This window comes from Saccostrea cucullata, unplaced genomic scaffold, assembly GCF_032062105.1.
Source record: "Saccostrea cucullata isolate Sc308-1 unplaced genomic scaffold, CSIRO_AGI_Scuc_v1 ctg10485, whole genome shotgun sequence".
Lineage (NCBI taxonomy): Eukaryota > Metazoa > Mollusca > Bivalvia > Ostreida > Ostreidae > Saccostrea > Saccostrea cuccullata.
Genome location: NW_026931156.1, coordinates 32,666 through 44,646, shown reverse-complemented (window position 1 = coordinate 44,646; position 11,981 = coordinate 32,666). Strand labels below are relative to the sequence as shown.

Here is an 11,981-nt window from a genome sequence, read left to right as displayed (position 1 = left end):
TGCTACACATGTAGCTGATAAATGCTACAAGGTCTGCTTATAGAATGAAAAAAAATGTTTGTTTGGAATTGTGACCTGGAGGGTTTCAGACACAGGAAAAAGGGAAATTATATTTTTTCCAAAATTGAAGATCAATAAAATTTTCAGGAGGGGGCATTTTAATTAGGCAGGAGGCAATTCCAAACAAACAATTTTATTTTGATCTCAACAAACTTTTAGCATATGTATCTTTGAAAGAAAGTGTGATCAATGCAAATTTAAGTCTTTAATAATGAAGCTGTTTTGCTGATAAACTGGAAAAGTATTAGATGTAAAATCATTGCATTTGTTGGGTCTCTGTGATCTTCAATTAGAAATAATAGAAAAAAAACTATATTAAGGTGGTTATAAGTAATTTAGTAAAGTACATGATGACATGTAGATAAATCAAAATGCAGATATTTCATGAAATACAGTTAAACATACATTAAATATTCATTTTATGTACCTGGATCAATAGAGAGGGGGTGCAAATTGATTTTTGTGCTATCTGTCTGTTCGTCTGCAAATTTTAACCTTCGCCATAACTTTTGAACTATGCGAGATAGAGACCTCAGATTTAGTATGCATACTCCAGTAATTAAGCTGTTTCAAATGACAGGTTAGTAAGCTTATGACCTTGATTGTGAACTATATGCTGACAGTTTTTTTTTCCGGACCTTTGCCATAACTTTTGAACCATAGGAGATTAAAACTTCACATTTAGAATGCATACTCCACTAGTTATGCTCTTTGAAATGACACCACAGTCGAAGGTCAATGACTTTGTGACCTTGACTTTCACTTATTTACTAAAAATAGCTTTTTTGATCCTTCGCCATACATGTAACTTTTAAACCATTGGAGATAGAGACTTTGTTTATTGATATGCAAGAATAATTTAATATTGAATGTGAGCTATTTGCTAAAAACCTTTTTTGAAAACTTTATATATATTATGCAAGATCAATGATTTTGTGACCTTGAATGTGACCTATTTGCTAAAAACAGCTTTTTTGAACCTTCACCATAACTTTTGATCCATAAGAGATAAAAACTTCATATTTAGAATGCATACTCCACTAATTTAGTTCTTTCAAATGACACTAAGGTCAATGACATTAATCTTAACTGTGACCTATATGATAAAAATAGCTTTTTTAAACTTTGTTGCTGCGAGATGCATAGTGTTTCACAAACACATCTTGTTTTTCTCGAATAACAACATATATGTAGATTGACATCATATAACAAACATGTTGTGACAACTAATTTAATCATAAAAGTAGAGTAATTTTATTTATGCCATGAAAGAAAGGTTCAAATTCATAGTTTCAGTGAGTCAAAATGTAAAGGGTATACATGTGTATTTAATTTTTGATAGAAGCAAAATTGCTTTTATCAGTTAAAGACTTGGGGTAGTATTTAATGTATTTTAAGAAGTCTGCCTTAATTGATCTGTTGGAGCATATCTGATAATGCAGGTTTAATTCAAATCTTAGGTAATGTTGAAAGGAATTTAAGGAAATGACCACTAAATTTCAGCTGATACGATTCATTACATTATTCTAGATGTTGATGTTGAGCATTTTGTTATACCCCATGCTTGAAAACTGGGAGGGTATATACTATATAGTAATCGGGATGTCCAATTGTCTGTCCGTATGTATGTCATTTGTTACACTTTGGGGTACCCATCTCTTATCCACAACTCCTCTCATACAATATGTACCACTGAGTGATATTTGATAGACTTTCACAGAACTTTTATTATATTTGGCCATTATGCACCTATTTTAATTTTGATATGACACAAATTTTTAGTTTTCCATAGCAAAACATGGACACTGCCATTATATTCAAGTGAGAGGTGGGGGTTTCATTTAGTGAGCTTGTGATGTGTCATATGTACAATGTATATAGAAGCATCCTCAGGTAGTGAATTTTCAATTTTTTTTTTTAAATCATGATCTTTAGGAGTGGTAGGGCCACAATGGGGGTCAAAGTTTAATATAGAGATATATAGGAAAATATACTACATCTCCTCTTCAAGGTTGGGGCCATAATGGGGGATCTCAGATTTACATAAATATATCAAGGAAAAAAAAATCTTTTTCTCAAGAACAGAAAAGCCATGCTTATTCATTTTGATTTGGAGGCATCCCCAGGTAGTTTAAAATAAAATCGATGCAAATCAAGGTCAACAGGGGCGTGGATGAGCCACAACGGGGGATCAATTTTTTTGCTAATGAATAAAAAAAATATGCACAACAGCACAGATATTTGTTTATTGATATGGAAGAATAATTTAATATTCAAGTCCCACCTCCCCATTGAAAATTTTATAATACTGAAGAGATTTCTGAAGCAAATTGCAAATTGGATGTTGTGTTATAAGTTTGATAATTTGCTTACTATAAGGACTAGGTTTATTAATCAAATATTGTCAATTGAAGCAACTAATTGAGACCTCGTATCATGTTCACTTACAAGTAAGTCAACGTTACTTATTGGCCTTGATCAACAAACTTTGACAATGCATGCTGGGTCCTTAGAGTTTAATGGTAAAGTTATCGATAAGGCCAAGCTTAAAAAATTCTTTGTTTGCAGTATTCGACTTATAATTTTTAGACTGGGTAGGTAGGTAGGCATTTTTTTCTTAAAAAAAAAAATTTTAAGGATTTTTGTTAGATAACAAATAAAAAGAGCTTTTCATACTTAACATGAATAAGCTGCACTCTTGTTATAAACCACTGATTGATAAAAACAAAAGTCAAAAATTGTAAATGAAACAATTCCATTTTCCTGAAAAATTGATTTTTTTTTCTTTTTTACAAAATGACTGAAAGTTGGTGTCAGTGCATTTTCAGTGGGTCAGAGGCTACCGCAACCAAACAAATTTTTATTTTAGGCCTAAAAGGGGTACTGAATGTGTACTTATACGAGTGCTTCATTTTTAAGCAGCTTTGGCGCAGACAGTGATGGAGTAGAATTCACGAATACTGCTGAAGAAATCATTTACAAATACAATATATGGATATTCATCACAGACATGTGTAGCGCTAATTTATGATTAAGCCAACAACCGTATATTCATTTGCTTGCACTAAATTTTGAATAAACCAAATTTTGTACACATACACTACAGATATCTTGTTAATGGCCATAGCTTTAAGTGTAGAACATAAAAGACATTGTTATGGAGTGCAAGGTGATTACATTTTTTATTTGGTATCCTCAGTCTAATTTAACATGAATAACTTGTTTTGATATATGGGAAAAATGTTTTATTTTTTAGATGCCAAAGAGAAAGACCTTGACTGGCAGGGAAAAGCGCCAGAGAGACAAAGACCGCAAGAGGGAAAAGAGGCAGGAGCAGTCCTTGCCACCATCAGACCCTCCTCCAGATTCTGCTGTTCCAGCTGGAGCAGTAGATGGAGCTATCTTAGCTCCACCCGGTAATTTTCCGGGGCAAGGCTCTATAGGGTTGCCGCCTTTTGAGGAAAAACCCTTGGCCAGGTTGCAGGCCTCTCTTCGCGAGAAAATGCAACCAACTGCCCTGAGTAACGCATCTTCTCAGGGAAGTCGTCTGTGTGCCCGAAACGGAGGCATGGCACCGTCCCCTGACTCCCCACCGTGGGTTTGTACCTCGCCGAGGGTACCTGAGCCGGACACCGTGCACGTGTCTGGCTCAGCAGGTCAGGCGCAGCTGGATATGTCATCCTCCAAGGGGGATGAGTCCAGCAGGAGATTGATTGATGCAAACTGGAGTAAAAGAACGAGATCTAAAAGGAATACTAAAAGGAATTTACATGATGAAAATGAGAATATAGAGAATGTATATGAGAGATATAAATCAGAATGTAGAATAGGAAGACTGTGTACTGGTGAAATTGGTGTTGACTATGCTTGTGGTAGTAAAGATGGACCAGTAACATTGAACAAGGTGTGTATTCAAGGCTCTTTTCATCAAGGTGACCTAATGTTTGGTGAAAATGCAGGAACACAATGTGTTGCAAACTCGTTAGCAGCATTAGCATACCATAAAGTAAAGAATTCTAATCAGTGGCAAACTTCAGATATGAATAAAGTGTTGGCAACAGGAGATGAGCTTTATACATACTTGCAGCGTAGTTCAACCATTGTCAGTAGGTATCTTTTAGTGAACGAGTTGCCCCAATTTTTTGAGTGTTTTAATACAACGTTTAAGTTCAAAGCATGCGAATCTTTATGCAGCCTAATAAATTTGTCAGATGTAGAACCAAACTATGATGAATTCAATGCATATTCACTGACAGATGCATTGCATATTGGTCTTGGCGAAACAAGTGGGTGTTTTGTATGCTTCAAGGGAAATACTTTTTTGGTTGGAAAAACAGAGGATGGCTTCTTTACATTTGATCCACATTCACGATCAAAATCGGGGTGTATGAGTGTAAGTGGAAGGAGTACAAGGATACTGTATCAATCAGTTGATGATATTTACAATCACATATTGTCCTTGGCAATGTCAATGGGAATTTCTGGAATTACTGAATGTGAAATAACAGGTGTTGATTGTTCAGTTAGCCAGTTTGCAACAACTGATAAACATTTTATTGAAATTGAGCCAGGAAAATGTACTGAGCAAAATAAAGACTTGAAATTAGCAGTTCAAGAAAACGTAGACCTTTTGACTGCAAATGTTCAGTCAGATGCTAATGGTTTTCAATCATTTGCCAATGATGATGTTCAACTCATTTGCAGTGAAAGTCATAGTATAAGTTTTCTGCCACTTTCTAACACTGTGAAATTACAGCTTTGTCAAACCCTGGGAATACCTCAGTCAGGTACAAATAGTAATGTTGAACAGGATTGCTTTGTGCAAGAAGCAGGTGCACCTAGTGAATATGTTGAAATTGAAGGAGATGGGAATTGTTTTTTCAGGGCCATTTCATTTTGTTTGATTGGAGTAGAGGATTATCATTATGCAATACGATCAGCAGTGTGTAAACATCTACTACAAAATAGAATATTGTTTGAAACTTTTGTAAGATCTACAGAAAGTTCTGTTGAAAATCACTTGAATTTAACAGGTATGTCAAATGATGGTACATGGGCAACCGAAATGGAAATTCTTGCTCTCTCTCACCTCTTGAGCACTGATATACATACATATACAGAAAATCACTGGGTTACATTCTCAGGAAAACAGGTAGAACCTATGAATGTTCAAAGCACAGGGTCATTTTATTTAGTTCATCAGGATCAGAATCACTACAATGTAGTGGTGTCAGTTACTGAGAAAGAAACGGTAAGTTCCTTGAAAAATAATGCTCTGTATGTTGGCAAGAAAGACTACAGAGAAAGATGTAGAAATCGAGATCGTATGAGGGAAATGCGTATCTTTTCATCTGCCAAAAAATTAAGTACAAATCATGAAAAGAAACTAAAGAATGAAAATTACACAGAAAGGAAATTGAGAGCAGCAAAACTGAGGTACAAGACTGACCTTCAATTTAGATTAAAGGCAATCGCAAATGGTAAGGAAAGATATAAAAGTGATGGAATTTTCAAAGCAAAGGCAAAGCAGAGGAGCTTGGAAGCTTGTAAAAAGAAATATACAACAGATGGTATCCATAAACAATACATGAAGAGAAGAAGTATTGAGAAATATAGGTCAGATATAGTACATAGAGAGGGTGTTAAACAAAGAAGTATAAATAAGTACAAGAATGATAAAGAACACAGAAAAGATGTTAAACAAAGAAGTCAAGAAAAGTACAGGAATGATGAATTGCACAGAAAGGATTTAAAACAGAGAAGTAAAGAGAAATACAGGAATGATGAAGGACACAGAGAGGATTTAAAACAGAGAAGTTTAGAAAAGTACAGGAATGATGAAGTACACAGAAAGAATTATCAAGAAAAGAGTATAGAGAAGTACAAAAATGATGAAGCACACAGATTGAATGTTAAACAAAGAAGTATTGAAAAGTACAAGAATGATGAAGAACACAGAGTCGCAATTAAACAAAGATTGAATGTTAAACACAAGAAAACAAAGAAAAGTACAAGAATGATGAAGAACATAAAAAAGGTTAAGGCTGTTAATAAAGTAAAGTATCATTTTAGTGCTGCTGAGAAAAAGAAAAAGAAGGAGAATGTTCTGAATCAGAGACGAGCACTAAAGGTAAAGTTGGAAGACGAAGAAGAAGTTGTGAAATTGTTTAAGGAAAGTGTGAGAGATGGCCCAGACTACATATGTTGCTGTTGTAATCGTTTACTGTTTGAACATCAAGTCCAACGATGCACACTTGAAATGTATGAGAAAAGTCATGAAGCTTATAAAATTGCACAGATTTGTATACAGAAAAAATGCTCCCATGATTGTACATTGTCTTGTCCAGTGCATTGCCCCCAGTCATCATTGTGGATATGCTTTACCTGTCATAGGAAAATATTGAGTGGGAATATTCCAGCAGAGGCAGCTGTTAATAAAATGTCATTAGAGGAAATTCCATGCGAGCTTAGCAGTTTAAACAGTTTGGAGCAGCATTTAATTGCTTTGCATATTCCCTTTATGAAAGTGATGGCTCTTCCACAAGGTGGTCAAAGAAATGTTCATGGGCCTGTTGTTTGTGTGCCATCAAATATGGAGAAGGCAACAGCTTTACCAAGAAATGGGGATGACAATTTATTGTTAAGAGTTAAGCTAAAACGAAAGCTAGCTTACAAGGGCTATTACGAATACCAATTTGTTAATCCAACTCATGTTAACATGGCTCTTGATTATTTAAGGAAAGAAAACAAATGGTATAAAAAGGTAGTGATAAATACCTTGTGGGAAGGAAAAAGTGACCAAAATGATTTGCTATTTAATGAGACTAGTGAATTTGTAGATGAAGAGGTGAAAGAAGATGAGAGAGATGAAACTCATGTTGCTACTGACACATGTTTACAGCCTGTAGATGTGGCACAAGAAGTTCTTGATCATTACTTTGATGATGTTTACAATATAGCACCAGGCGAAGGGAAAAATCCAGTCCGAATGTTGCAAGAAGAAGGAAACGAAGCAAAATCATTTCCACATTTATTTCCAAGTGGCAACTTTTCTTGGAATGAAGATCGAGATGTGAAAATAACCCTATCAAGATATTTTAACAACAGACTTATGAATGCTGATAACAGATTTGCTAAGGACACAAATTACATTTTCTTTTCTCAATACATGTCAGAATTGAACCAAGTCATAGAGAAAACACAAATTTCAATTCGAAAGTCTTTGTCAAAGCTTGATAGTGGAAATGCAGTAACATCTGAAATGTTACAGAATCCTGATGTTCTCTCAAAACTCTTAAGGAATGATGAGGCTTTACGGTTTATGCAACCTATTCGAGGAACACCTGCATATTGGTCAGCTTCTCAAAAAGATCTGTTTGCTATGCTTCGACAGTTAGGCATCCCAACATGGTTTTGTTCATTTTCTGCAGCTGAATTTAGATGGAACGAAATAATTGGATCAATTTTACTTCAAGAAAATGATTCTAGATCGCCCCCTGATTTAGACTGGTCAGAAAAAAGTGAAATTTTGAGAAGCAATCCAGTTACTGTTGCCAGAATGTTTGAACATAGATTCCATATGTTTCAAAGACATGTAATATTGTCACCCTCAAAACCAATAGGAAATGTTATTGATTTCTTCGTTAGAGTAGAATTTCAACAAAGGGGCTCTCCACACATGCACTGCTTGTACTGGATTGAGAATGCACCAAAATTTAATGAAGATGATGATAACACTGTTTGCGATTTTATTGATAAATATATCACATGCGCTATACCTGCTGAAAATGATGACGAAGAGCTGCGAGAAATTGTTTTAGGTGTTCAGCAACATAGTAAGAACCATTCAAAATCCTGTAGGAAAAAGGGTACAGACTGTCGATTCCACTTTCCAAGACCACCATCAGAAAGAACATTTATTACAAGACAATGTGAGGAAAATGAGGAGGACTCTGAGAAATCCGAAGGACTGAGTAAATCTCATGCTAAAGATATTTTGTTGCATGTTTGGAATGAAGTTCTTGATGATGTGAATAAAGGCAAAACTGCAGAGGAAATATTCACTAAGATGCAATTATCACAGGATACTTATGAAAGGGCACACAAGGTATTATCTGCAAAAACAAGTACTATCTTGAAACGAAATCCTGATGAAATGTGGACAAACCAATACAACGCATGCCTTCTCAAATGCTGGGATGCCAATATGGACATACAGTACATCCTTGACCCATTTAGCTGCATTGTTTACATAATTTCATACATATCCAAGTCAGAGCGGGAAATGGGAATGCTGCTGAAACAAACTCGAGTAGAATCTGCAGAGGGAAATTTAAGTGCTCGTCAAACAATAAGAAAAATTGGATCAGCTTATCTTAACCATAGAGAAGTGAGTGCCCAAGAAGCAGTGTACAGAGTTTGTAATCTAAAAATGAAAGAAGGATCAAGAAAAGTAGTGTTTGTTCCTGTTGGTGAAAATCCGACTCGATTAAGTAAACCCCTTTCACAAATGAAAAGAACATGCAAGAACGAAAATGATATGGAAGATGATGACGACAGTATTTGGATGACAAATATAGTGGAGAGATATGAAAATCGTCCTGATTTACATCCTTTTCCTGAAATGTGCCTTGCAGAATTTTGCTCAGAGTATCGCGTTTTGGCGAAATCTCAAATACCCAAGGGAGTAAAAGATGGCGTGTATGAATTGAAAAACGGAAATGGTTACATTCAGAGAAGAACAAGAGCTAAGCCAGCCATAGTAAGATATCCAAGGTTCAATCCTGAAAATGCATCAGAAAAGTATTATCAGTCAATACTACAGCTTTTTCTTCCATATTGGACCCAAGATCAATTGAAACCGCCTGGATTCAAGTTTTATCAGACATTTTACGAGGAAGGGTTTGTCAGAATAGGAACTGAAAAGAAATTACAGTCTGTGAGGATTGTGGTTGAAAACAATCATTGTAATTTCTCAAAGAATGAGGCTGCCCTTGAAAATGCTCAGGAAACTCTAGAAGTTTATGGTGAACCTGAAGATGCTTGGGCTAACCTTTGTCCAGAAACTGAAAGAAATCGAGATGAATGTCTATACGAAAAGAGAAAAACAGAACAATCAGAAAACAAAGAACAAGAAATCACTCATGAAATTGAACATGATTGCTCTTCTGATTTGATATACCATATTAGAGAAAACTCAAACTCAAGGGAAGAAATTCTGCCTTTATTGCGAAGTTTAAATGATAAACAAAAACAGGTTTTTTACATAGTTCGTGAATGGTGCTTGAGAAAAGTAGATGAGAGGAAAGTAGCTCCATTACATATCTTTGTTACCGGAGGTGCAGGAACAGGAAAAAGTCACCTGATAAAGACTATACAGTATGAGGCCTCTCGGATTTTTGAGAAAATTGCTTCATCTCCTTCAGAATTATCTGTTCTTCTCACAGCTTTCACTGGAACCGCTGCTTTCAATATTGGGGGAAACACAATTCACCACGTATTTTCTTTAACCAAAGCTCTACCTATTCCATACGAACCCCTGAAAGAACAGAGTTTGAGTGCAATGAGGGTGAAGTTAGCTTCTCTGCAGATATTAGTCATCGATGAAGTCTCAATGGTTTACAAACGACTTTTGTATTACATTCATGAACGACTGGTACAAATCAAGAAATGCAAGGAACCTTTTGGTGGTATTTCTGTTATAGCAGTTGGAGATTTTTACCAACTACCTCCTGTGAAACAGCGAAAGTTGGAAATACTTTACAAAGAAAATGATGAATATCCCATAGACTACTGGTTAGACTTCTTCAAAATTGTTGAGTTAGAAGAAATAATGAGACAACGTGACGATGTAGCATTTGCTACAGTTTTGAATTCCCTACGGATCAGAACAATAGAGGAACCACTCTCAGAAGAGGCGAAAACAATGCTTAAAGAGTGCATCAGAGATGGACCAGATGAAGTACTGCATGTGTATCCTACAAATGAAGAAGCAAATGAATATAATCTAAAGATGTTGCAAACAAGTTCTGAAGAATTGATAGAGATATCTGCGGAAGATTATCAAAAAGACAACACTACAGGAAAGCTGACTTTACGCGAAAAACCCTTCATACGGACAAGAACAGATGGGCTCTCTGCTTCTTTGCTGTTTTCTGTGAATGCTAGAGTTATGCTGACAAGAAATATCAATGTGGAAGATGGACTTGTGAATGGTGCGATTGGGCATATTTCAGCTTTTGATTTTGGACAACCTCAGCTAAGAAATAGGGTAGAAGGGATTAGAGTTTTGTTTGATAGTGAAGATATTGGAAAGTTGCATGGGAAAAAGACGCCGCATGGAAATGAAGTATTGATTCAGAGAATACAAGAAGACATCAAGGAGAAAAATTCAAAGAATGTTGTACGACATCAGTTTCCCTTGAAACTTGCATGGGCATGTACAGCACACAAAGTTCAAGGCATGACAACAAACTGTGTTGTAGTAAATTTAGATCGTACTTTCGCTCCAGGACAGGCATATGTTGCAGTAAGTCGTGTCACATCACAAAATGGTTTATTCATAGAAACAAAAGATGAAAATGCATTGTTGAAAAAAAATTATGCGAATCCAGACATAAAGTCAGCACTGTGTAAGATGGAAAAAATAATCCCAGTGCAAGATTATCCCAACTACTATGATGACCGAACCTTCAAAACAATTGTTTTACTCAATGTGCAAAGCTTAAGAGCGCATTTTCTTGACCTAAAAAGTGATACAAGATTCCTCCAAGCAGACTTTATATGTGTAACAGAAACATGGCTGACAGACAATGATAAAATCCAAAATTTTGAAATTGACGACTTTCAATTCAACCATATTACAAGGAAGCAGTCGTATGATGAAAGTGTAGACATTTTTGCTAAACTTCGAGTGTCCAAAGGAGGAGGGGTAGGTGTTTATAAGAAGAGAAACGAAAAAGCTTTAGTTCATGTTTTATCTCAGAAAAATATTGAGGGAATGGCTATAGAACTTAGTGAGGAAGACACAGCTATCATCGTAGTATATCGACCAAGTTCTCTTAATGTCAGTTGGTTCCTTGACTCCCTTCAGAGAGTTTTAGATTTTTATAAAGTATTGTTTTCTCAATGCCTTATACTTGGCGATTTCAACGAAGATGCACAATCCAAAGGACCAATTCAAAGAATGTTAGAAACCAGTGGATTTAAGCAGAAAGTGAATTTTGCAACAACAGACGGGAATTCAATGTTAGATCATGTTTACATTACAGAGCAGATGGAAGCAAGAGTAGAGGCAATGTCAGTTTATTACAGCTATCATGAAGCTGTTAAAATTTCTTTAAAAACCAGATAAAACTTAGGCCTCGTATGGTGACGTGTGCGGAGACTTGCCAAAGTTTTCGAGTTCCAGGCAACAAGAAAGATAACTCCAAAAAGGAACTTTGATACCAAGGATTTTGAAACTATTTTTTCTACATCAGTGCATAAAATTTTAATTCAATTTTTTGGTGTAATCTTATTTATTGATGCTTTTTCTATACAAAAGGAGTCTTCCTTGATTTTTCTATACATGTATTTTAGAGAAAATGAGATTTATTCATTTTTCGTAAATTAAAAAAAAAAATTATAAAAAATATGTCGATTGATAAAATTAAGTTTTTATGGTTTTTCTGTGAGCTTAAAAATATATGATAGGGTAAGACAAAATTGATTGTGCTATGTGTGAAAACGCCTTTGGAAAAAATATCTTGAAACTTGTGAAATTATTATTTTAAAAAATCTGCATAAATTACATTTTAATTCCTGGCCAGTTGTTAAAGGTTGAAATGCTTGTCAAAAATTTATATAATTCAGAAAAATAATGATTTCTAATTCAAAATAGCAACAACTATAACAAGGATATGGGTTACCCCATATCAAAA

General features: G+C 35.2%; 1 protein-coding gene across 1 annotated transcript; it reads left to right on the top strand.

The window, feature by feature from the left end:
- The first annotated feature begins 3,316 nt into the window (after positions 1–3,316).
- Positions 3,317–11,413, top strand: LOC134231612 (uncharacterized). The gene has a single exon (XM_062713598.1). The coding sequence runs from the start codon at positions 3,317–3,319 to the stop codon at positions 11,411–11,413; it is 8,097 nt and encodes a 2,698-aa protein (XP_062569582.1).
- Positions 11,414–11,981: the final 568 nt, after the last annotated feature.